This window comes from Diceros bicornis, chromosome 2 (genome assembly GCF_020826845.1).
Source record: "Diceros bicornis minor isolate mBicDic1 chromosome 2, mDicBic1.mat.cur, whole genome shotgun sequence".
Classification (NCBI taxonomy): Eukaryota; Metazoa; Chordata; class Mammalia; order Perissodactyla; family Rhinocerotidae; genus Diceros; species Diceros bicornis.
In genome coordinates, this window is record NC_080741.1 from 53,531,896 (window position 1) to 53,559,582 (window position 27,687).

Consider the following 27,687-nt stretch of genomic DNA (forward strand, 5'->3'; position numbering starts at 1 on the left):
AACAGCAACATTGGAAGGCAGAAAACAACTGAATAATGTTTTCAAAATTCTCAAGTAAAACCACTTCCAACCTAAAATTCCACATTGAGCCAAACTATCAATCAAGTTAATAGAATGAAGATATTTTCAAACATGCAAAGTCTACAAAAATTTACCTCCCTAGCATCCCATTTCAGGAAGCTATTGAAAGATAGGCTCCATCAAAACAAAGGAATAAACCAAAAAAGAGGATGCCATGAGATATATAAAACAGGAACCCCAAATCTGAAGAAAGGGGAAAGTCAATTCCTTGAGTGACAATCAAGGGCCATTTCCAGGATTAAAACTACGCAGCAAGCCTAGAGAGCAATGTGTCTAGGTAGATGGTCTAAGATGGATTTGTCTCTAAGAAAAATATTAGAAATGAAAAGTTCCTACATCAGGGTATCTGAGTGGCCATGGATGTGAGGAAAAGAAAACATGGCTAGGGCACATCTTGTATTTTAACCCTTCTACCCTAAAATACAAAGAAATAACTTAAACTAGAAAAAAAATCTACACAGGTCTAGTCGGATCAAAGAGACTTCTGGGAAATGCTACAGGGATTCATTTGGCTCCAAACATGAGACTACGATTCAGGCACAGGGGCACTGGTGCTTCTTTTCTCCATAATCATATCACTCAGGGCCCATCTTCAAAGGGGATTCTGCCAGAGCATCATGTGCTAATGGCAGAACTTCAGACACCTGCAGAAGTGGCTGGTTGCAGCGACTTTTCCTGGGCAACCCCCCACCCCCACCCCGAGCTCTGACCAGTGAGACAGCTGCCTTTCTCTACCACACACCAACATAAAACTACAGCTGCTATTAAGAATAATGTGAATCACTGGAAAAGCTACTGTCAAAACATGTGTGGGTAAGACAAGTGTAAAAGGAAAAATAATTAAAAATTGAGAAGGATTCTGCATTTATATTGTTTCAAAGTATCAAAGTTTTCATTTTACTGAAAATGATAGGGTATATGTTAAGTGTAGGTTATGTAAGAAAAAACTTCAGGGAATACTAGTTGACAATCCATACGCAAAGGAAAAATCTTACCAAAAGACTAGCAAATGAATGCACAGTTATACATCTTAAATTAAAATAGATCATTACATCAAAACATGATACACTGATTTATCTGACTTTCAATTAACCCACTAATTATCTGCCTGACAGAGAGAGATAAGGGAGCTTCTGCATATATTATTTATGACTCCTCCATCCCCCAAATAAACTAAGTTTCATAAAGGTCGGGGGGGGCGGGGGAATGACAGATTTCCTGATGTGATTGCCTTTGTGGAAATATTTATGAGAGGCTACTGGAAGGTGTGGGAAGAACTAGTAATAGAAACAAAATTAAGCTATGAAAAACAAGGCAATTATTAACTTGAGGACAAATTAAAAAAGGAAACAATCACAAAATACTGCAGTGTTCAGCTGTGAATAATATCTGAATGCAAATGATAGCACTCAATTCAAATTTAACCAAAAATTATAATATAACTCTAGTAGGAAGAAGAGGTGGGTAAGACAGACGAGAAAGGCAATATAAAATAGCTAAATGCTCATTTACCAAAACACAGAACCAACAGACATGTTTAAAATTAATGACTCAAAAGACAGCCCCATATTATTTTGAAAACGAGAAGTATAAATATCAGAGTAACAGTGAGAAGAAGAGGAAGTGACCACTTCTGGGAAGGGAGACCATGGAAAGGGACAGGGCAGGGAACTACTGTTTCATGTTCTAAGCTTTTTACTGCTGTTTGGCTTTGTAAATCACATGCATGTATTATTTTTAATGACGTATTTTTAAACAAGCCTAACAATTTTTCTCCACTTAATATATGAACATTTTTTCATATTATTGAACCATTAAAAATAATTATGAACTAAAACTTTAAACTCACATGTTTTCAGCTGATAAAAAATAAAACTGATGGGTCCGGCCCGGTGGCGCAAGCGGTTAAGTGCTCGCGCTCCGCTGCAGCGGCCCGGGGTTTGCCGGTTCGGATCCTGGGCGCGCACTGACGCACCGCTTGGTCAAGCCACGCTGTGGCGGCGTCCCATATAAAGTGGAGGAAGATGGGTATGGATGTTAGCCCAGGGCCAGTCTTCCTCAGCAAAAAAAAAAAAAAAAAGAGGAGGATTGGCAGATGTTAGCTCAGGGCCGAGCTTCCTCACAAAAATAAATAAATAAATAAATAAATAAATAAATAAATAAATAAATAAAACTGATAAACTTTAAAAACTAATTAAGTTAACAAATGAACTCTGCAGTAAATGCATTTTTTTTTGGGTCATTTTATTACAATCAACAAGCTGCTTATTTGGGTTGAGTGAGAGGACTGACTTCAGAGTGAAAATCATAAAAGCACGAGAAGCACAGCAGTCCCCAAGCCGTGGCCATGAGAGGACAGGGGCTCTCACCGGGCGGAAGCACCTCTGGGGAGCAGCTTCAGCACCACACTGTTTGAGGTAGTCGGCCCAATCAAAGTCCTGGCCCGGGTAGCCTAGGTAGGGACAAAAGAAAATGATTCACACCGCACATGCCTGCCTGCCTGGCTTTACCATTCTGCCAGATGTCCAACCACAACTTCTCATTTTGTTCATTTGAGGACTTGATCATTTCAGAAAAGGGGGAAAACACCCTGGAATTCAAAGCATTGTTAATTTCATAAAACAGAGCAACTCTGGCCAAACTATAACAATATAATAAAATTCTCTGGATCAATTTTAAAACTTTCAAGTTTCAAACTAGGCATGTCTGTTGAGCAATATTTTATATGATTAGTTGCCAGCAATTTACCAAGAGAATTTAAGACAGTTATGACTGGATTTGCTTTGTACCAATAAATCCAGTCTTAGTATCAATTCTGTTATGACGTAGGCTCTAAAGAGAAAAGAGACAGCAAATAATCTACAGTACTGTTTATCAGTGAAGACCTTTTTTCTTCCATAAAGCTATTTTCCTTAAACAAGCTTAGCTACTACTGAAACAATACTCTCAGCACTGTTTTCAGATTCATGTTCCACAGAATCTCAACGCCCTTACAACCTGAATCATGAATTCATCTCAGAAAAAAAGTTGAGCTTAACTCCCCACTTAAGTCTACCAAGGTTCTTAGTAGAAGGCTCTCCAATCTGATGCCCTGACTGTACTGTCGGTGCGTGAGGAGTTGGACTGGGCCCAACTGCCCTGCTGTGTCTGAGCAGCTCTCTGCTCCACAGAGCTTAATATTTCAAACCCACAGAGTAAGCTACTCAAGACTATGCCAGCCAAAAAGCCCCTGCAATCACCTGGTCTGCCCAACTCGGACTGGCACCATGTTCTCCCTCTGCCTCCAGCTCAATTCCTCATAGTAAATTATCTGCCATTTTCAATTACATAATCCACTGCTTTCCTTCTATTTACAGACAGTTGTGTTGTCTATAACAATTTGGAAAGCTCCAATATCTTTCATTGTTTTTTTCTTTTCACATAAAGTCAGCAGGCAGGATAAAGAACTTAGGATATCCAGAGCCTTTCTGCAAAGCATGAACTCCCTCGTGTAGGTGTGTCCCCCACCACCATCTCCACCAGGCAGGCATTCCTACTCTCCGTTCAGATGGAGGAGAACCTCGGAGGCTGTTACTGTTTTCCCCTATTTACTCCTTGAAGGAGCTGTCGTACTCACTTTTGTCTCCCCAGTGACAAGTCCAAAGCCTGGCTCATAGCAAACATTCCATAAATGTTTGTTGGATGAATGAAGGCTGAATGGGTGGCAAAAGGTTCTGAATTTATGACTTTGGTTAACATAAAAGAGCACTTCCAGGCCAGCGTTCCAGCAGCCACCATTTAGAAAGTGAAGCTTTACCAAAAGCCTACTAATAAAGGATACATAGACTGTCAATCAAATAATCTCATTTGGTGATACAAAAATCAGATAAACATCTGACACTTTCAGATACTCTAAGTTAAAAAATATCAAAAATTTCAGTCAAGCTCAACTAAGCCACATTTTTTTTTTTTTTTTTTTTTGGTGAGGAAGATCAGCCCTGAGCTAACATCCATGCTAATCCTCTTCTTTTTGCGAAGGAAGACTGGCCCTGGGCTAACATCTGTGCCCATCTTCCTCCACTTTATATGGGACGCCGCCACAGAATGGCCTGATAAGTGGTGCCTCGGTGCTCGCACGGGATCAGAATCTGGGCCACCAGCAGCGGAGCAGGCGCACTTAACCGCTATGCCACGGGGCCAGCCCCCTAAACTAAGCCACATTTAAGAGTCTTGATTAAAGGGTCAAAGATTATATTTTGCAAAGTTACAAACACCAGAAAAATGAGCTGCTACTTTCCTACCTACAAGCCTCTCTGAGTCCTACTCTTGACCATAAACGTTCCTCTGAAGTCTGAAGAGTCTCCCTCCAAGATGAGGCCCAGAAACCTAAAAATCATCAATAGTCTACCTCCTACCTCTGACTCTAATAAGGCCTCTTCTCTTAAGCCAGCTCCCAGCACTCACTGTGTTTCCTACCCTTACCCTTCTGTGACCACCTAATAGACATAAGATGGAATGAACTAAGGTACCTGCGTGGAACGCCAGGTTGTTATGAAGATATATTTGTCAATGTAGGACAGAACATACTTTATATTAGTTTTTTAGCTTAAATTATACATTTAAAATATGTAAATAATAGAATCTAGGCCTTCATTTATACTTGTCTTGGGGCCCATAAAGGTTAAGGACAGGCTGGGGCATGAGGAGAGACTGGGACAAAAGATCCAGATAATACCATCTGATAAATCTCATTTCAAAAAAAAGTTCCCAATGAACAATTCTGAAAAGAACGAACACACACCAGGAGGGGGGCTGATGTGTAAACCATTCTTCAGACTCCACTGCACGGGGAAAATACCAGGACTGTCGACATGACACACAAAAGATCGTCGTGCATGATTCTCTGGTCGCAAATCATCCATTTCCACTAGAAAGTACTTCTCATCGAAGACCTGAACATACAATTTAACAGATAAAACAGACAAATGGTTTTATGTGTATGTATACACACACACACACACACGTCATTTCCTTGGCACAGCCAAACGTTACAAACGTTACATAGCCACAGTAGGTATTAACAATAATACTAAGCACTCAATAAATGTTACTTCTGTGTCAGGCACTATTTTAATTAAATGCTTTTCATGCATTAATGCAGTGTTAACCTTCCTAACAACTTAATGAGGTGGGTACCATTATCAACCCCATTTTGCAGACAGGGAAACTGAGTTTGAAAAGAGGTTAAATAACTTGTCCCATGTTACACAGCCAGGAAGATGCAGAACCTGGGTTCAAATCCAAGTATTTGGGCTCCAAACAATATTTAGTTTAGGCTTAGTGAGAGTCAACTACACTTGTATATTAGATTTCCAGATCCTAGCCCAGTTTCAAATACCAAAAATGTTTTATGAACCTCCTCTGGCTCCTTACCACCCCACAGCCCTTCAGACTCCAGATAGGGCCTTCTTACCCCACTGCAGGTACAAAATCCCTCTTTGTTCTAAGAATAATCTTTCAAGGTAAGGAAAATTTAAATCTCAACAGGTCACATGATTCAGCATCCAAGCAACTCTCTCTCTAGTCCCACTTGACTTTTGGTTCTACTTTCAGTAAATGGGCATCTGCTCTATTCCTAAACTGATCCTCTCCCTTATGGCTCAGTTGTACTAACTGAGTAACTGGGCCTTGAAAACCTGCCCAGTTCTTACGGCTACTCCTAACAAGAGCCTTACTTTTGTCAGTTTTCCAAATAACTCAAGTCTGAAACTGGAATCCATGGCTGGAGGGATCTTACAGCAGATCCTGTGACACTCATCACCTGCTCCCCACACATCTCCTCACCTCAACAAGCCCTGCACCTGGCTGCACACTGCTGGCCTCCACACTTCAGATACCATGACCTAACTGCCAGTTAAATCTCTTCTAGTTATGTACAGCTAGAGCTGCCCCCAAAGAATGTGCACCCCACTAACTCTGGTGCCCAGGCTTTGGTTGGCTGGGGTGACCAAGCTCTGAAAAACGAACAGGCCACAGAGAACTGGACATTACAAATGCGTACAGAACTAAGTCTAGCCTCACAGCTTAGGAGAAACAACAGGTTAGACTAGCAGAGCCTAAAGATCAAAACACTACCAATTTCCTAAACCAGTCACCCTGACAGGAATTCTTACCAAGAGAGCTGCCCCCATTTTACCTTAACAACTGTAGCTGGAGAAATCCCAAAAGGAGACCAGGGGTCCACAGCTTCCAATTTCATATTTACAGAGAATGAATGAGTGCTGATCACCTGTTTGTCCTGAAATGCAAACACCAAGAAGGAATAAAAATATAGTATTTTCACATTAATTTTATGCTTATATATAGCTGAATACTACTCAATTAAAATAAGGGAACTGTGTAGCCTCTGGTAAATAATATAATCCTACAATTTTCTTCCATGGAAAAAACTATTCAGGAAAAAAACCACAGGAAGCACTCCTACTCTCTACATTCGGAACACAAGGGCCATCTGAAGGAAAAACAAGCTTATTTTATAAAAAGTCAGGGCTATGTAGTCAAGAGTAGAAAAGAAAAGACTCAAAACGCTTTAAGAGTACTTCAGGAAAAAACCAAGACTACTGTTGGAAGAAAAAAAAGACGATCATCACTGCAGCCTTCAAACCTCTTCCCTCCTTCAGACACCAGAGCACTCTCCCTGACACATGGGGTTATCTTAACGCTTCGCACCTCCCCCAAATTTTACTTTGCTCCACTGCGAGAAGATAAATACCTACCTATCACATGTTTTGTCTTTACCTTAAATAAGTAAGATGGTAATGGCTCTTCCTCCTCCTCTTTCACTTTGGCCAAGATCTCTTGCCACTCAGCTTCATGTTTCAGATGTCTGATGACTTCAGCAAAACAAGACAAGATGCTTTAAATAATGAGAACTTACGCACTTTAAAACTCTTCTGACATCAATAAAAAAAAAAAAAAAACTGTTCTGAAAGCATTCACATAAACATAAAAAGAAGTCATTTTCCACTGGGAAGAGAAAAGGGTTCAAGCCCACTTCTAAAATTTTCAAAGGATTTACACCTTAACTTCAGTACTCTGTCTCTTCTGTTCAGTGCCTGGGTAGTAAGTTTGGTGAAAATACCTTTAGTAAGATGGTAAGAATTACTCTAGTCCACAACATAATATAATGCAACATTCAAACTGGGGCACGTGATAATAAATGCAAATTGATTTAAACTCCAGTTTTAATACTATTGGAATTTCTTGTAATCAACAATTTGCTTTGAACTCAGGGCCTGTCCTACTCCTACACCTATCTGAATGCTGCCTAGAGAATTTTTCTTTAATTTTGGTAAGACGTCAGTATGAGTTGGGGCAGAAGTCTATGAGATATATCAATATGTGTGGCAAATTAGTAAACCAATAAAAAAAAAAGAAAAATAGGCATTTAATTTAACAACTCCATATATTTTTTTTGCAATATCTCTATTATGCAAACTATTTTTTAATATGCAGAATAATGCATTTCTCAGTCTCATTGATATTAGTAAAAACATAATATAACAAGGATGTAACAGTTAAAAGAAAAATGTTATATTACTCTTCACCTAATGGGGGCTGAAGCTCATATCCCTGTTGAGCAGCCCAACCAACATGATGAAGAAATGGATCCAAGTAATACAACCAATGGTCAAAACTGTCAGAACTTTCAAGTCCTTCATAACGCAGCTTCAGCCTTCCCCCAACGTTCTCTTCTACAGTAACAATCCAAGTGCTTAAAGAGTCCTGGAAAGCTTGACATTCTAGCCTGGATCCCGGAGCAATGAGATCTAAAGGATTCCTCCCATTACGAAGCTGCAGGTAAAAAAAAGGTGAAATGATTACATAACAAAAGTTAACATAATATTTTTAAAAGTTTTAAACGATGTCAAACTAGCCTTTATATTTTTACCTGTTCAAAGCCAGTGATGCTAAATTGCCTAATATCATACAAGTCTCTATAGTACTATCTCTAGGTGATATGTAAATGTTAATCCTAAAGAAAACCTACCTATAACGCAATGAAACCATTTGAACCATCTCTATCTCTAGGACTATGCTATATAGTTTCACCTAGAAAAATTTTTTAAAAAATCATCATTGCTTTAGTCTCTGTAAAAGCAAATATGATTATTATTAAAGAAAAAAATTAAACATGACAAAAGTCAAAATCTCCCACAATTCCACCTCCAACAAAGGACCATGATAAACAGTCTGGCATACACTCTTTTTTTTTCTAATTTTTTTTTTTGGGGGTGAGGAAGATTGGTCCTGAGCTAATATCTGTTGCCAATCTTCCTTTTTTTGCTTGAGGAAGACTGTTGGTAAGCTAACATCTGTGCCAATCTTCCTCCATTTTTTTATACGTGGGATGCTGCCACAGCATGGCTTGATGTGCAGTGTATGGGTCTGTGCCCGGGATCCGAACCCACGAACCCCAGGCCACCAAAGCAGAGCATGCAAACTTAACCAGCATGCCACCAGGATGGCCCCTGGCATACACTCTTGAGACTGGGTTTTCTACACAAAAGTCAACATCCACCTGTGTCTGTCTCTCTCTCTCGTATTTTTTGAAAAAATGGGAGCACTGTATACTGTTTTTCAATTTGTGTTTGTCACTTAATGTATCATAGCTATCTTTCTATGATAGCACACATAAATCTTCCTCATTCTTTTAAACTGTTTTATTGACATTTTGTATTAGAAATGGGCAGTAATTTATCCACTTATTTACTGATGGCATCTCAGTTGTTTCCGATTCTTTACTCATTTCACAACAATGTTATGAACACAGTGTTTTAATTACACTGATCAAAAGGAAGAGTTTAATTCTCACTTTCTAGATATATATTAAAAGCTACAATAAAGAATAAAAAGGAAGGCTGATTCCAATATTACCACTTAACCATTTCTTACTATTCAAACTTATATTTTTCCCCCTAATAAGAACTGTTCTGTGACACTTAGATATTCATATATATGCAAAAGAACATATGAACAAATGGAGGAACACATTCACAGCTAAAGATCAGGACTACAGAATCAAGGTCAATGTAGAGCAGGATATTTATTAATTCATTTGTTCATTCATTCAAATTTTACTGAGTGTTTAGTAAGTGCCAGGCCCTGGCTAAGCATAATGAAATGAGTCAGAGTATAAACTATAAAGATCAGCTTGAAATAGTGTGTTCACTAATTAAGTTTTAAAGGGGCATATGAATGGGTTGTAGAATTAAATGTAAGAGTTAAAACTACAAAACGCTTAGAAGAGAACATAGGAGTAAATCTTCATGATTGTTGGTTAAGCAAAGCCTTTTTAGATATGACACCAAAAGCAACAAGCAACAAAAGAAAAAAATAGATAAACTGGACTATATCAGAATAAAAATCTTTTGTTCTGCAAAAGATATCATCAAGAAAGTGAAAAGACAATCCAGAGAATTGGAGAAAATATTTGGAAATCAGATATCTGATCTGGACTTGTAACCAGAATTTATAAGAAACTCATAACTCAATAATAAAAAAACAAACAATGCAATTTAAAAATGGGCAAAGACATTTCTCCAAAAGAAATACATAAAGGGCAAATAAGTACATAAAAAGATGCTCAACACCATTAGTCATTAGGGAAATGTAAGTCAAAATGAAATACCAATTCACACCCACTAGGATAGCTATAACCAAAAAGAGAATAACAAGTGTTGGCAAGGATGTAGAGAAACTAGAAGCTTCAAACACTGCATTTCACATATGCCATAAAGAATGTTACAGGTATGACAGAAAGTGGCAAGATATAACTTACAAATGTCATAACCAATAAATTGATTTCACAAAAACAAGAAATCTATATTCACTACCAAGCTCAAAAGCTATACTAATTTAAAAAGACTGCTGAAAACAGTAGGTGGTAGGAGTATGATAGGTCCAGTGTCTTCTGAGCAAAAGAAACGGGGGTCTCAAGTCACCCAGTGTGGGAGTTACAAAAGCCCATCCTGAAGTAGAGTCAACCGCTGCTCAGTTTCAGAGTGAGAGCCCAAAAAGGCCACATTTTCCAACGGCATAAAAGAATCTGGAAAACTATATTTTTATGTGTCAGCAACTAATTCAAAACATTTTAGGCACTGAGCAAGCCACCAGTTTGCAACCTCTGAGGGTAAGTTTAAACCTCCCGATACCCATGCCTATCTCTGTAGTAGCAATGCTTATTTGTCTTGGAGCGGCAAATGAGCAAACAATTTTAAGATTCCTTAGACAGGAAATATCACTGAAGATTAGAAGGGTTTTCCATAGTGATTCTGAAAGCAATAATACTCACGCCCTCTAGCAGCGGAATAGGAGGACTACAAGCTCCCATCAGGGTCTGCTGCAGAAACTCAGCCCAATTAGACCTTTTATCTCTGATGCCTAGACGAGGGAATAAGTGAGTGATTACTCATAACATCAGCCACAGAACACAGAGAAACTAAACCAAACAGAATACAGAGAAACTATGCCAGTGAAAATTGTTTAGAGGTGCATTTGTCATTTTAAATTAAGTCCAACATATTGCTTTCTTGGAAGCTTAAAAAAAATCCTCCTCTTAGATAGAGCTACTTCCTGGTTAGTTTACGAAGAGTTGTATACAAAACAAAGAGAAGAGGCCCAATTCCCTGTTAGTATAATTTTATCCAAAAGGTACCTACTTTATTTTTTATCATGGAAATTTTCAAACATATATAAAATTAGGGAAAACAGTATAATGAATCCTCTTGTATCCTAGCTTCAACAACTGTCACTTCATGGTCAATCTTTCCATCTAGACCAGGAGTTGTTAGCAAACTATAACCTGTGGGCTAAATCTGGCCTGCTGTCTATTTTTGTAAATAAAGTTTTATTGGAACACAGTCATGCCTATTTGTTCACATATTGCCTATGGCTGCTTTCACACTACAAAGTAGTGTAGAGTTGAGCATCTCATTTCAGGTAATAGCCTTTTACTTCCAGTTAACACTTAAAAGGCAATTAGCTAAATTACTAGGCAATAAAGCTAGTTTAAAAAAATAAAAGGGCAATGAGTAAGCTTATGCCATTATTCACATGCTCTCCTCACTGTTGTCCCATTTTTTAAAATAGTTACACTGTATTTATATTGTCAGAGCATGTAGCCATTTGTACTATACCATCTCCCTTATAACCATCATTTAGTTCTAAGTTCTACAGCTATATATATATATATATATATATACACACACACACACACACACACACATGTATTTAATATTTCACTAACAGTTCCTATGCTAATGTTTCTTCATTCGTTTTTGTGAAGCTCATTGTCTAGTGGATTTCTTAGGAAGGGCTCATGGGGACAATATCCCCTGAATCCTTACATCTTCATAACAGTTTGCATATGGCCTTTCCACCTGAAGTTCAGTTTGGCGAGACATAAAATTCTTGCCTCATATTTTCTTCCATTCAATTTCTTAAATATGTTACCCTATTGTCTTTTGGCATAAAGCGTTGTTGTCAATTAGCCTGACGACAATCTTGTTTTCCCTCCTTTTCAAGAAACTTAGATTTTTGCCTAACAACAATACGTAACAACCAAGGGATTATTTTTTGCTTTAAAGTTCAATAGCTTCATTAGACTACATCTTGATGTAGCTGTTCTGTTCGTTTGATTTTCCCATACACATAGCGAGCCCTTTCAACATGTATTTCAAGTCCTATTTTATTTCAGTAAAGTTTTCGTGAATCATAGTTTATAGCATTTTATTGTTTCATTGCTTTGGTTATCTTCTTCAGGGACTTCTACTTTATGTATCTTAAATCATTTTTGCCTATCTACACTATTTTTCCAAGTCCTTTTTATTTCTTTCTTCATTTCTTTTTGTAGTTTAAAATTTTCCTCTTTTTCATCTTTTACTTCTCTTCAGATATTATCCACGGTTGATTCATTCCTGTGTTCATTTTAACTTAGTCTTATTTTCTAGTATTTTTTTATTTCCAGTTCTTGCCTAACTTCTACTTTTTCTCTTTTCAAATCTTCTTTTTCTCTAATCATCTCATTTATGAATTTTTATAAATTTTATTTACACTTTTTCTCACTGCTTCTATCATTGTTGCTACTTTCTTTTAGCTTGTTTTGAAATGTTTTCATCTGATACTGTGTTCATCTCTTTTGTAGTTATGTTGGCCTAGAAGGATTTTGTTCTACCTTTTTTTCTCTTTTTTGGTTATAATAATCTTGTACGAGACTCAACTGGAATCATTTTCTGTTGTTCATGTTTAAATGAGATGAATTTTCCTATACTCTTAAGATGAGATAGTGCCAGGTAGTTTCATGTCTCCAGGGCTTCCTCTTACATTTTTTTCGCAAAATGTTAATAGTCAGCTGGAAGCCCACAGACACCCCAAGACCCTAAAACCCAGATCTTCATTTTTAAACATGATTCTTCACCAAAAAAAAAACAGGACTTCCTGGAGAAATGGCTGATTTCAGGGCTGAGGCAAGGAAAAACTTCTTGAGCCAAAAAAAACAAGAAAATATTCAAAGAATGATGGGAACATAACAAAGGACACAGTAACTAGCTTGAAGGAGTGCCCACTGGCCAAATCTAGGACAATGTGAGCATCAAAATAAATAACGATAGTAAAGGATTATAACCCATTGAATAAAATAAGAAACATGAGTCTACACTGACATACATACATAAACCTACACATATATATATAAATGTATGTGTGTAAATGGGGGAAAGGGAACGCTCTTTCTGTAGCAGAAAGTCAATTATGAAATGTAGAAGGAATCAGAAAATACCATTTAGTAATCATTAGAGTAATAACTGTTTCAGATAAAAATTATCAATGGATGCTAAAAATAGTAGGTGACAGTCTGAACAGTAATGAAATACATAATCTCAAAGTATCTTCCCACAAGATACTTATTAATTAAAAACGGTAAGAGTAATTTTATGGTGGAAGAACTTGGCATATACTAACTTAAGTGATGAAAGTTAATATCCCCAGTTAGAGGACAAATCAACAGCATGTGTCTCCTGATATGATGCAATAGAAGGACACAGCGTCACTTCTGCATTTTACATACCAAAAGTGCGCAATCTGAATCTAAGGAAACATCAGACAAACTCAAATTGTGGCACATTCTAAAAAATAACTGGCCTATACTCTTCAAAAATCTCAACACTAAGAAAAAAAAAGAAAGGTTAAAGAAACTAAAAAGACATGACAACCAGCTACAATGTGTGATCCTGGAATGACTCCTGGACCAGGAAAAGAAATGGGGCATAAAGAACATTATCGGGCCCAGGACATAATGAACATTATTGGGAAAACTGGCCTGTACCTTTCAAAAACGTCAAAGTCATGAAAGACAAAGAAAGCCTGAGGAATTGTTCCAGATTAAAGGAATCTTATGAGACACGACAACTAAATGCAACACATGATCTGGGATTTTCTTTTACTATAAAAACATTATGGGCCCACCCCATGGCTTAGCGGTTATGTGCGTGCGCTCCGCTGCTGGCGGCCCGGGTTCGGATCCCGGGTGCGCACCGATGCACCGCTTCTCCAGCTATGTGAGGCAGCATCCCACATACAGCAACTAGAAGGATGTGCAGCTATGACATACAACTATCTACTGGGGCTTTGGGGGAAAAATAAATAAATAAATAAAATTTAAAAAAAATTATTAATAAAAACTGAATAAGGTCTATAGATTAAATAACAGTACTGTATCAAAGTTAATTTCCTGATTTTGTTATTTTACCGTGCTCATGAATGTCCTTGTATTCAGAAGTACATTTACGTATCTATGAGTAAAAGGGCCTCATGTCTACAACTGACTCTCAAATGGTTCATCAAAAAAGCACGTGTGTGGCTTCTCCAAAGAAGATATACAGATGGCCGATAGGCACATGAAAAGATGTTCAATATCACTAATCGTCAGGGAAATGCAAATCAAAACAACACTAGGATATCACCTCATGCCCGTTAGAATGGCTATAATCACCAAGACAAAAAACAACAAATGTTGGAGAGGATGTGGAGAAACAGGAACCCTCATACACAGCTGGTGGGAATGCAAACTGGTGCAGCCTCTATGGAAAACGGTATGGAGATTCCTCAAAGAATTAAAAATAGAGATGCCCTATGATCCAGCCATCACACTACTGGGAATCTATCCAACGAACCTGAAATCAACAGTCCAAAGAGGCTTATGCACCCCTATGTTCACTGCAGCATTACTCACCACAGCCAAGAAGTGGAAGCAACCTAAGTGTCCCTCAACTGACAACTGGATCAAGAAAATGTGGTATGTATATACAATGGAATACTACTCAGCCATAAAAAAAGACAAAATCGTCCCATTTGCAACAACATGGATGGGCCTGGAGGGTATTATGTTAAGTGAAGTAAGCCAGAAGGAGAAAGACAAACACTGTATGATCTCACTCATATGTGAAATATAAACCAACACATGGACAGAGAAAACTGTATTGTGGTTACCAGGGGCAAGGGGGTGGGGGGTAGGCACAAGGGGTGAAGGGAGACATATATATGGTGATGGACAAACAAAAATGTACAACCCAAAATTTCACAATGTTAAAAACTATGAAAACATCAATAAAAAAAATTTATACATATGAACATAAATAAATATATAAACATAAAAAAAAAGCACGCGTGTGGGGCCAGCCTGGTGGTGCAAGCGGTTAAGTGCGTGCGCTCTGCTGCAGCGGCCCAGGGTCCGCTGGTCCAGATCCTGGGCGCGCACTGACGCACCGCTTGTTAAGCCATGCTGTGGGGGCATCCCATATAAAGTAGAGGAAGATGGGCATGGATGTTAGCCCAGGGCCAGTCTTCCTCAGCAGAAAAGAGGAGGATTGGCATCGGATGTTAGCTCAGGGCTGGTCTTCCTCACAAAAAAAAAAAAAAAAAAAAAAGCATGTGTGGGAGCCGGCCCCGTGGCCGAGTGGTTGAGGTTCCACGCACTCTGCTTCAGTGGCCCAGGTTCGCGGGTTTGGATCCCAGGCGGGGACCTACTCCACTCATCAGCCATGCTGTGAAGGCATTCTACATACAAAGGAAGACTGGCACAAATGTTAGCTCAGGGCTAATCTTCCTCAAACAAAAAAAAGAAAAAAAAAAAGAGGAAGATTACCAATGGATGTTAGGTCAGGATGAATCTTCCTTACCAAAAAAAAAAGTGTGTGTGTGAGAGGGAGAGGGAGAGGGAGGGAGGAAGATAAAATAAATGTGGTAAAATGTCAACATTTGGGGAAACTTGGCAACAAGTCTCCAAGAATTTTCTATACTATTTTTGCAACTTTCCCTTAAATCTGAAATTATATCAAAATAAGAATTGAAAGAAAAACATGTAAGGTCTAGTATTTTCTTAAATCTGCAGCCTGTCTTCCCTTTCTCCACCTTTATATGACCCTTCTCTTTCTTTTGTCCTACCGTCTCTGTCCTGCTTAATGTGGATTCTACTCCCAGTGGGGCTCTTTCCTAGAAGGGAGTTTCAGTTGGTTCATTTTAAGAGTTCACAGTTCCCAGATCACTTCTGGGTGAGAGAAGGGAGGACAACAAAATCAGAAAGAGAATCATTCTGGCCCAATGTACTTAAAAGACAACCAGACCTACAAATCTCAAACTCAGAGAGCCTCAACAGTCATACAGGATAAGTCATACAGGATGCTTGCTGTGAGTATCATAAAAATCTGAGGCTTACTGAGCACAGAAAATAGTTTAAAAGACAGGGAAACACACATTTGTTCTTTATAAATATTTTCACTCAAAATGCTAACCCAGAAGTTAGGAAAACATATGTGCTTGGGAGACTGAAAACCTTAAGGCTGTGGACAGCCCAAATCTTCCTATACCAATACCATATCATGTCTTGACAGGAAGTAATTTATTACCTTCTGGGGCTTCGAGGGTTTTCTTATTCTGCTCACACCACCCAATAGGGTAGAGGTCAGCCTTCCTGATGTCACACCAGAAGTCCGCTCTCCGGTCCTCCCCATAGCCATCGTAGCGGAGAAGGAGCAACTGCTCACAGGTGGTAATGATGGTGGCAACCCAGTAGGTTTCAGGATCTGTTTTCACAACCACCTCCAGTTTCATCCCAGGAGCAAATCCATTTTGTAAACGTGTGTCCACCTGAACAAGGAAACGCTATTAACCCCCAGACAAGTACCTCAAATGAGTGGGTTTTTTTTGGTTGACATTCTTTTTTAAGACTTACAATCCTGAAGCACTAAATCTAATAAAATCTTCACAAGGGAAACCTGAGAAATTCCAATTCTAACTCATAGGAGTGACCCAAACAAAACAGGGAATAGCAATGCTATTCCATCTGACTCTGACGGAATTTTAATGTAACTCAGTATTTTCACCAAAGCAGTCTCTTCTGACTACAAAAAATGTTTTCCACTAAGTATATAAACCACTAAATGTTCACCATTTTAACAGCCTTCAACACATTAAGTTTTCAAGAGTGATTTCTAGATCATTCAAAAGAAAATTTATGAAGCCAGAAAAGGGAAAGGACAAAAATAAGTTATAATGATAATAAATTAGTATAACATGTAGAGACATACTTCTGTTTCCCTAAAACAGTCTATGTTTACACCTGTTATCCTTGAATAGTAATTAATAATGCTTCTTTTCTCTCTCAGAAGTATCCTAATTTAGATGATAAATTATACAGTCACAAAGGTATGGGTTAGCAATTCTGTAATTATTGTATGTGTACACTAAGAGTAAATAAATAAATCTGTTGTGGATAATGAGAGCCAGGTTTCTCACTGTGGGAGAAAAGTAAAAATAAGAAAAGGGGAAGACGAGAATGAACCTTGTGGTGTTCATTCCAATCTTGTGGAGCTGGAATCAGAGGTCTCAGAATGAGGTCATGATTACAGACAGACAAATAGAGAGATACAGAAAAAGGAATAGATGTATATGCATATACATATTAATATACATACATTTCCTAGCTCTGTGAATTAACAGGGACTAGAAGTAAGGACACTCAGTAGTAATAAGAAAATTCAGTGTCCAAGTCTTGATTTCTAAATGTTATCCTACAATAAAAAACAACAAGAGATCCATAAAGAAATGATTGATCCCAATTCTCAGGTAGGGAAAATACAGTAAGAGCACTGAATATCTTGTGATGCCAGAAAGTAAGGAAATGCTCCAAAAACGATGAGGGCATTTTGAAAGGACATAGGAGTCAACTAGAAGGATCTCCCAATGGTGACATTTGAAACAATTTGAGCAATAAAACAAATAATGAGAGTAACAGATTATAACCCATAGATTTAATTAAATATCCATGAATCCATACTGTTATAAATAATTAACAGAGAAGAGGAGACATATCTTCCTTAGAGTAGAAAACCAATTAATAAATGTAGAGAAAAATGACAGAAGTAGAAAATCACCATTAGACAAACAGCACAGAAGTAAACACTGCAGGCAAGAATCGTGGGTCGATGCTAAAATGACTATGATGACTATAATATTTGCATAATATCAAAGGTTCTCCCCTCAAGATTCTTATTAATTGCAAAGAGGAAAACAGTAACATTACAGTGAAGAAACCTGGCAGACACCTCCTTAGCTAACTGATCAAAGTTAACATCGCCAGTCCTAAAACATCAATATCATACACCCTTGATATCATAGAACAAGAAAAGCACAACATTTCTATGACATTCTTGGCAATCTGCATAAACTTAAGCTAATCATGAGAAAACCAAGCTCAAACTGAGTAACATTCTACAAAGTAAGTGATATGTAATATGTGCTTCATAAGTGTCAAGGCCATGAAAGACAAGGAAAGAATGAGGAACTGTCACACATTGGAGGAGACTATGGAGACATGACAACTAAATGCAATGTGGCAATCACAACCACTGGAAAGTGAGAGGAATCCTGGAAAAAAGACAGCCAGAGAGGGAAAGTCCCACATTCTGTGTAAAAACTCCTCCCTCTTCTAATCACTACTCTGTTGTACTTTAGAAAGGTAATCACTATAATGAATTACAACACTACAGTTTAATATTGCCTGTGTTTTAACACTATATTGGTGGAATTATGCAGTATGAATGCTTTTCTGTGTGGGGCTTCTCTTGCAACACTGCTTATGAGATTCATGCACACTGTTGCATGTAACAGTAGTTTATTTCTTTTCACTGCTGTATAGTATTCCATCATATAAGTATACCACAATTTATCTATTCTAATGCTTCTAGTAGTAGGCATCTTGGGTAGTTTGCAGTTTTGGAAGACTACAGATAATACTGTCATGATTATACGAATATTTTTGATTATATGAATATTTTTGTATGTCTCTTAGTACATACTTACATGGATTTCTATAAAACATACAGCCAAACTGTTTTCCAAAGTGGTCGAACCAATTTACTCTCCCAGTATTGTATGAGAAATCCTTCTGCTCCAACAGTCTAACCAACACATTTGTATTTTCAGTCTTTTTTCATTTTAACCATTTTGAAAGGTATATCATGTATCTCTTTGTGATTTTAATTTGCATTTTCTGATTATTAATGAAGTTGAGAACCTTCGTATTTATTAGCCATTTAGATTTCTTCTTTTGGGAAATGCCTAAGTTTCTTCCAATTTTTTATTGAGTCTATATTCTAGAGCAATGCTGTGTCAATTACTTGTATTACAAATATCTTCTCACTTTCTTGATGGTATCATTTGATGAATAGAATTCTCCATTTTAAGGTAGTCTGATTCATCAATATTTTTCCTTTAAAAAGTTCGTGCTTTTTCTATATTTTTAAACAAATTTTTCCCTACCCCTAGAGGTCATAAATTACACTATATTATTTTCTAGAAGCCTTTCATATTTAGAGCTAATATCCACCTTGAATTAATCTCTGTGTATAGTATTAGGTAGGGGTCAGGTTTTATTTGTTTGAAGATACATATACAATTGACCCAGCACCTTCCTCACCACCGTAAATTGCCACCTTGTAAATGTTGTTATAAACATACAACATTTATAAATGTTATGTATAATCACTTCTCAGCCTTTTGGCTAAGATCAAGTGTATAAATGTTATATGTAAAGTGTCTCTAAAAATGGATCTGTTTTTCCTTAAAGAAGCACCACACTCTCTTAATTAAGTTTGATATCTAGTACAGCAATTCTTCTCATTTTGTCTAATTCTTTAGCTGTGTCTGGCTATCCTTGCTCCTTTATATTTCCACATATATTTTAGAATCAGCTTGTCAATTTCTACCTAAAATTTTTTTGGTATTTAACTTGGATTGCAGTAAATCTACAGATCTATTTGGGGAGAATACAACAGTAAGTCTTCCATTACATAAACAAGGTATATTCCTTCATCTTAACTTATATCAACAATGGTTTGAAGTTTCTTTGCAAAGTTTTGTTACATTTATTCCTAGCCATTTGATGTTTTTTGTATTATTGTAAATAACATCTTTCAGTTTCCATTTTGATTTCTTGCTTATAGAACATTCTATTTTTGTTTGTTGCTTATTATAGAAATACAAGGTCAGTATTAAAAAAAACCTACTGTATCTAATAATTTTGCTATAAAGTTATTCACTAATTCTAATAATTTATCTGTAAACTATTTTATTCCTCTGCAAATAATGACTTTTTCCCCCTTGCTTCTTAATTCTTATACATTTTAATTGTTTTCCTTACCTTACTGTATTGGCTAGAATCTCCAGTACAATATCAAACAGAAATCATTTCAGCCAGCATGTTTGTCTTGCTCCATATTAAAAAGAAAGCATGTACCATTATTACCATTAATAAAGTATTCTGTAGATTTTTTATAGATACCCTTTATCAAATTAAGGAAATTTCCACCTATAGTTTGCTAAATTTTATTGTGACTACTTTTTTAACTTTATCAATAATTTTCCTTATATATGTAATAATTTTCCTTTATATATGGAGATGGTAATGTGATTTTTCTCCTTTACTTTGCTACTATAGTGAATTATGCTGGTTGATTTTCAAATGTTAAATCACCTTGCATTCCTAGAAAAGGCAACTTGTTATTAATGTATTATCCTTTTTAAAGATAGCTACATTCAGCTTGCTATTGTTTTGTATTGTATGCAGATACTTCTGTGTCAGTCTTCATGAATGATACGTCTCTGTAATTTTCCTTTCCTAAAATATGCTTTGGTATCAAAGTTATGATGATCTCTGAACAAACTGGTACCCTACAATCAATAATGGATAGAACAGAGCCAGCCCTGATGGTTGGTCTAGTGGTTAAGTTCAGTGTGCTCCACTTCAACAGCCTGGGTTCGGTTCCTGGGCATAGAACCACAACATGCGCCTGTCAGTAGCCATGCCGTGGCGGTGGCTCACACAGAAGAACTAGAAGGACCCTACAACTAGAATATACAATTATGTACTGGGGCTTTGGGGAGGAAAAAAATAAAAGAAAGAACATTTAGAAAAATAATAATAATAATGGATACAACAACCAGACAAAAAGGAAACAGAGGACTTGAACAAGACACACACCAATTAGATCTAACAGACATATACAGAACACTCCACTCAACAACAGCAGAATACACATTCTTCTCAAGTACACATGGAACATTCTCCAGGACAGACCATAATGTTAGGCCAAAAAACAAGTCTCAAATTTAAAAAGACTGAAATCATACAAAGTATCTTTCTCGATCACAATGGAATGAAATTGTGACTCAATAATAAAGGGAAAACTAGAAAATTCACAAACACCTGGAAATTAAACACACTCAAACAGCCAACAGGTCAAAGAAGAAACCACAAGGAAAACTAAAAAATACTTTGAGACAAATGATAAAAATACAACATATCAAAATTTATGAGAGGCACTGAAGGCAGTGCTAAGAGGGAAATTTATAGCTGTGTATGACTACATTAAAAAAGAAGAAAGATCTCAAATCAAAACCTAACCGTCCACTTTAAGGAACTAGAAAAAGAAAAGCGAGCTAAACCCAAAGCTAGCAGAAGGAAGGAAATAATAAAGATTAGAGTGGTGATAAAAGAATTAGGGAACAGAAAAACAATATAGAACTTCTCGTTTGCAGTCTGGCATGTAAAGATTCTGGAAGTTGAAACTCCTGTCCTAACAACAAGAAAAAAGATGAACAAACTGAAAATCAACAACTCTTTGTAGATCCAGCAGAGAACTAAGGTCACAAAGCAAACTGCTGCAGCCCCCTAAATTGGAGACAGACAAGCATATACAGAGAATCACCAGAGTAGAAGCCCAAGAGTAGAAACCTCTGTGGGAACAGTACCAGAGTAGTGAAACTCAAAGTATAATTAATGATTTGCTGGAGGCTCAGTGTGGACAAGACTGAGGCAAAAATGCCAGGGGGGCCCAGTCCTAGAGGGGCACACACACTTTTATGAGTTTTACTTTCAGGAGCCCTCCAGGTTTTCACAGTAAAGATCAGAGAAAAATCTCTTCGTACTTCTGGCATGGGGAAGAGGACTGTAGCCATTTTGAAATACACTCAGATCATCCTGTTCTTCTTAACAAGACGTGTCCTCAAGAGAAACTATTTTACTAGGTCCTAACTGTCTAGGATAAGGGGAAAACCCAACCCCAGCCCCTTCCAGCCTTCAACATAAGGGAAAGGAAATACACAGCTCAGGCTTACTAAGAGACTGAGACCAAATCATAGGACTAGAGAACACTTTCCCTCCCCCTATACCTTACCACCACATCAACAGGGCTCCTATACAACAGGGGAGACAAAATAAAGAACACCAAAGGAAATTTTAGCCACTGACATCTATAGCTATAAGAAACAGTAAAATCAGCCTAACTCCTACCCAGATAAACATAAAACCTTACATTAAAGACCTATTTATTTCAATTCCTTTTACTCAGTATATTGTGTCTGACTTTCAACAAAAACTTATAGGGCATACTAAAAGACAAAAAACACAGTTTAAAGAGAGAGCAACATCAGAACCAGACTCACATACAGGAGAGATGCTGGAATTATACCAGGAATTTAAACAACTGATTAATATGCTAAGGGCTCTAATAGAAAAAGTAGAAAACATGCAAGAACAGATGGATTACGCAAGAAAAGAGAAGGCAACTCTAAGAAAGAATCAAAATGAAATGCTAGAAATCAGAAACACTGTAACAAAAATGAAGAAAGCATTTGATGGGTTCATCAATAGACTGGGCTCAGGCAAGGAAAGAATCAGTGAGCTAGAAAAAATGTCAAAAGAAACTTTCAAAACTGAAAGGCAAAGAGAAAAAAGAAGAAGATGGAAAAGAATATTGAAGAACTGTGAGACAATTATAACAAGTATAACATATGTGTAAAGGGAATACTGAAAAAGTGAAAGAAACAGAAGAAATATTTGAAGCCATAATGACTGAGAATTTCCCAAAATTACTAATACATACCAAACCACAGGCCCAAGAAGCCCAGATAATACCAAGCAGGATAAATAACAAAAAATTTATATCTAGGCATATCATATTTAAACTGCAGAAAAACAAAGACAAAGAAAAAAATCTTGAAACAAGACAGAGGGAAAAAAAACACCTTACCTATAGAGGAGCAAGGATAAAAATTACATCAGACTTCTCTTCAGAAACCATGCAAGCAAGATGAGAGCAGAGTGAAATATTTAAATTATTGAAAGAAAAAAGCCACCAACCTAGAATTCTGCAGCCAGCAAAATCCTCAAGACTTGTCTCAAACAAAAATTGAGGGATTTTGTCACGAGCAAACCTGTCTTGCAAGAAATACTAAATTCTTCAGAAAGAAAGAAAATTACATAGGTCAGAAACTCAGATCTCCATAAAGAAAGGAGAGTGTCAGAATAAATGAATACATATAAATAAATATATAAAGGAATAAATGAAGATGAAATCTTTAATTTTTCTTATTCTTAATTGATCTAACAGATAACAGTTTGTTCAAAATGATAACAGCAATAAAGTATTTGGTGATTACAGCTTATGCATAAGTGAAATGAATGACAGCATTGTTATAAGGAATGGGAGGGAGTAATTGGGAAGACTCTGTTATAAGGTACTGGCACCACCCACAAAGTGGTAATAGCGTTACTTGAATGGAGGACTTGGATTAGTTGTAAATGTATACTGCAAACTCAAGGGCAACCACTAAAAAAAAGTTTTAAAAAGTATAATGATACGCTAAGAATACTGTGCTAAGTGAAATAAGCCAGACATAAAATGACAAATATTGTATGATTCTCCTCATGGGAAATAGGCAAATTCATAGAGACAGAAAGTATAATAAAGGTTACTAGGAGTTGAGGGAGGAGAGAATGGGGAATTATTGTTTAACAGATACAGTGTTTCTGTTTGAGATGATGAAAAAGTTCCAGAAATGAAGAGTGGTAGTGGTTATACAACACTGAGGAAGTACCTAATTTAAAATAATTTTTTTTAATTTAGTGGTTGCTGATGGGTTTTCAATATGCATCTTTAATTAATTGCAATCTACTTACAAATAATATATCACTTCACATGTGGTATAAAGATCTTACAACCATGTATTCCCAAATCCTCCCTCCTATCTTTTGTGCTACTATAGTTACATATGTTATAAACATACAATATTTTGCTATCATTTTTGTTTCAAACAGTTATCTCCTAGAGATATTAAAAATAAGAAAAACATGAACTTTTTATTTACTTACATTTAGGCCATTTCCATTGTTATGAATTTTTTTGTGTAGAGCCAAGTTTCTGTCTTATATCAAATTCCTTCTGCCCTAACAACTCCCTTCAATTTTTTTTTTTATGGAACGAAATCTCTCAAATTTTGTTTTCCTGATAAGGTCTATATTTCTCCTTCACTTTTGGAAGAAATTTCTGCTAAGTATAGAATTCTGGGTTGACAGGTTTATTTCTTTCAACACTTTATTTATTTATTTATTTTTAATTTATTTATTTTGTGAGGAGATCAGCCCTGTGCTAACATCTGCCAATCCTCCTGTTTTTTTTGCCGAGGACAACTGGCCCTGGGCTAACATCCGGGCCCATCTTCCTCCACTTTATATGGGACACCACCACAGCGTGGTTCGCCAAGCAGTGCATCCGTGTGCTCCCGAGATCCGAACCGGTGAACCCCAGGCTGCGGCAGTGGAGCGCACGCACTTAACCGCTTGCGCCACCGGGCCGGCCCCTCTTTCAACACTTTAAAGATCTTACTCCAGTGTCTTCTGATTTGGATAGTTTCTGAAAAGAATTTTACTATAATTCTTATCTTTGTTCCTCTGTATGCAATGTGTCTTTTCTTCCTTGGCTGCCTTCAAGATTTTCTCTCTTAGGTTTTCAGTAGATTGAATATGATGTGTCTGGATGGGTTCTGTTTGTTGTTTGTTATTTACCCTGTTTCGCGTTCCCTGAGCCTCTTGGATCTGTGGTGTGTTATCTTCCTTTCCTTTGGAAAACTGTCTGCCAATATCTCTTTAAATATCTCTTCCTCCCTTTCCTTTCTCCTTCTGAGATTCCAATTACATATACATTAGACTTTTTTATATTGTCCACAGCTGTTTGGTGTTCTGGTCTGGTTTTTTTCCACTCTTTTTTTCTCTTTGCGTTTCAGTCTGGGCAATTTCTATTGACTTATCTATCTTCAAGTATACTGATTCTTTCTTCATCTGTGTCATCTACTGATAAGCCTGTCAAAGGCATTCATCGTCTCTGTTACCATGTTTTTCATTTCTATTATTTCCATTTGACTCTTTCTAAGAGTTTCCATCTCTGCTGAAATTACTTTTCTGTTCATGCATGTTATTCACCTATTCTACTAGAGGCTTTAACATATTAATCATAGTTATTTAAAATTCTCTGATAGCTCCAACATCTGGGTCATATGAGTCGGGTTCTGTTGATTGCTTTGTCTCTTGACAGTTTGTTGTTTTTATCTTGCTTCTTTGTGTGTCCCATAATTTTTGGTTGAAAGTTGGACATCCTATGTAGAACAATCGACACTGAGGCAAATAGTATTTATGCCTAGAAATGAGCATGTTTTCTCCTTACGTCTAAAGTTCAAGGGAGAACATTAAGTCAATCTAGTTAGGAGTGGAGCTGGGTTTGGTTTTCGTTGTTGCTATGATTATTCACAGTGCACCACAGGCTTCAAATTTCACTACCATTTTTCTGGTTGTTAGGATATAGGTTCATTGCCAGAGAGTTTTTTCCCTCAATCTTTGCTGCTCCACCCTCCAAGTTAGGTCTTCTCTTTGTGACTGAACCTCAGAGACCGTCTATCTCCACACTCTTGCCTCTCGCCCACAAATAGACCTCTGTTACCCACAATTTTCTAACTTGGTAGTGGGAGACAAGCAGGAAGGGGCATTCTCTGAGAATCAGCCTCAGTCTTAGTCAGGCTCTGTGTCCCTTGGGGTGGGAACTTCTCAGTGATCCTACCCCTCCCCCAACTGTAGGGGACCTCTAATGCTCTACCATGTATTCCTTATCCCTCTCCCAGGGACAGAGGGATTTTATTTCTTCTGTTCTAACCCCAGGCTGCAATGGGTCTTCACCTGTGCCCTGGGGTCAGTAGGGTTTGCATCCCTTCCCCTAGCAGCTTGAAGCTTTTGTTCTAGAAGACCCAAGTAAAGCCCAGTACCTTTGCCATAGTGGGTGCTGATCTCTCCACCAGACATGCAGGATGAGGAAGGCTTTTTCAGTATCTTAGGCCCTTCCTCCTTGCAAATGTGACTTCTCTCTAATTCCTTCTTCAGTCCTGTCTTCCCTTCTTCCTTTATTCCAAACTGGGTCCTAAAAAACTCTTGCCAGTGGCTTGCACATCCATCTCCATTGTTCTAGAGATCTGAGTTCTACCAGCTTTGCCCATGATCTGCTAGGCACAGGGATCCCTTCTCAACAACTTCCTACACCCATGCTTGATTTTCACTATATTTGGTAGCCCTTCACCATATACTGATTCAGGTTTACAAATACTTCCTATGTTTGACAATGAGAGAGTATGCATTTCTTTTTCATTCTCTTTGTTGTTTTGTCATTCAAAGAGGAGAAGGTAGAATCTTGTTTCTTTCTTTTTTTTTTTTTAAGATTTTATTTATTTATTTTTTCCCCCAAAGCCCCAGCAGATAGTTGTATGTCATAGCTGCACATCCTTCTAGTTGCTGTATGTGGGACGCGGCCTCAGCATGGCCGGAGAAGCGGTGCGTCGGTGCACGCCCAGGGTCCGAACCTGGGCCGCCAGCAGCGGAGCGCGTGCACTTAACCGCTAAGCCACCGGGCCGGCCCTAGAATCTTGTTTCTTTAAAGTGACATTTAGACCAAAATTTTGGTCAGGGAATTTGTCCTCCATTTGCATTTTAGCATCAATAAGCTTGTGTAAATACATATCGGAACAGCAATAATGTTAAAAACAAGAATGCAAAGGTATTACATAATCACTAACAGGCTTTCCATGTTAAAAAAATATTGAAAACAACTACAAAGGATTAACAAATGCAACAGAGAATGAAATCCTAACCAAAAATAAACAATTCTCAACACTTAAACTTATGTGAGGTATAAATGACCTAAAAATACTTAAAAAGGACAACTATTGTCACTGAGTTTTTACATGAGGACAAATTAAAATAGCAGGACTCTTCAGCTTATAAAGACACCTAAAAGAATACGGTCCAACTTCGCAAAATCATAGGCAAAATCATAGAGTGAGTGTTAGTGTCTTCACAAATCCTAGAACAAAGGAATTATGCCCTGCTGAATATTGCTATGGACTGAACTGTGTTCCCCCAAAATTCATATGTTCAAACCCTAACTCCTAAAGTGACTGTATTTGGAGACAGGAGGTGTTAAAGGTTAAATGAGGTCATAATGGTGGAGCCCTGATCCAATAGGATTACTGCCCTTATAAGAAGAAATAGTAGAGGGGCTGGCCTGGTGGGGTAGTGGTTAAGTTCGCATGCTCTGCTTCGGTGGCCCGGGGTTCACAGGTTCGGATCCCAGGCACGGACCTACACACTGCTCATCAAGCCATGCTGTGGCAGCATCCCACATACAAAATAGAGGAAGACTGGCACAGACGTTAGCTCAGGGCCAATCTTCCTCACCAAAAAAAAAAAAAGAGGAAGAAGAAGAAATAGCAAAGAGCCTGCTCTCTCACTCTCCGCCATATGAGGACATAGCAAGAAGGCGGCCATCTACAAACCAGTAAGAGAGCCCTCACCAGAAACCAAGCATGCTGGCACCCTGATCTCAGACTTTCAGTCTCCAGAACTGTAAGAAAATAAACTTCTGTTGTTTAAGCCATCCAGTCTATGGTATTTTGTTATTGCAGCCTTTGCAGACTAAGATAAAAATGAAATAAGAAATTACGGATTCCAAAACTACTTATGTTTTAAGAGGAAGTTTGGGGTGAACAGGTTAAAAAACTAAATATAGGTCTAAATGTAAACTAATAAAATTTGGAGTATTTTCTTACATTCTAAAGGCATTACATAGGGAAAATACGTTCTCCATTTATAAAGCATTAAACTGGGCTGTTAGGGCATAAAATTATGCTGCATAT

The 27,687-nt window shown here is 37.5% G+C and overlaps 1 protein-coding gene across 8 annotated transcripts in view; it reads right to left on the reverse strand.

The window, feature by feature from the left end:
* SFMBT1 (Scm like with four mbt domains 1) overlaps positions 1 to 27,687 on the reverse strand; it is a 122,602-nt gene that overhangs the window by 24,644 nt on the left and 70,271 nt on the right. For 5 of the 8 annotated variants that reach the window (XM_058561056.1, XM_058561066.1, XM_058561027.1 and 2 more), the window contains 7 exons: positions 16,023 to 16,263; positions 10,415 to 10,503; positions 7,668 to 7,914; positions 6,859 to 6,953; positions 6,257 to 6,358; positions 4,862 to 5,012; positions 2,451 to 2,533 (listed from right to left, as the gene is read on the reverse strand). In XM_058561056.1, the coding sequence (XP_058417039.1) occupies positions 2,451 to 2,533; positions 4,862 to 5,012; positions 6,257 to 6,358; positions 6,859 to 6,953; positions 7,668 to 7,914; positions 10,415 to 10,503; positions 16,023 to 16,263 (1,008 nt within the window). Of the gene's footprint in view, positions 1 to 2,450; positions 2,534 to 4,861; positions 5,013 to 6,256; positions 6,359 to 6,858; positions 6,954 to 7,667; positions 7,915 to 10,414; positions 10,504 to 16,022; positions 16,264 to 27,687 lie in introns of those variants that run through there. The other 3 variants (XM_058561093.1, XM_058561084.1, XM_058561075.1) reach the window with 3 other exon arrangements.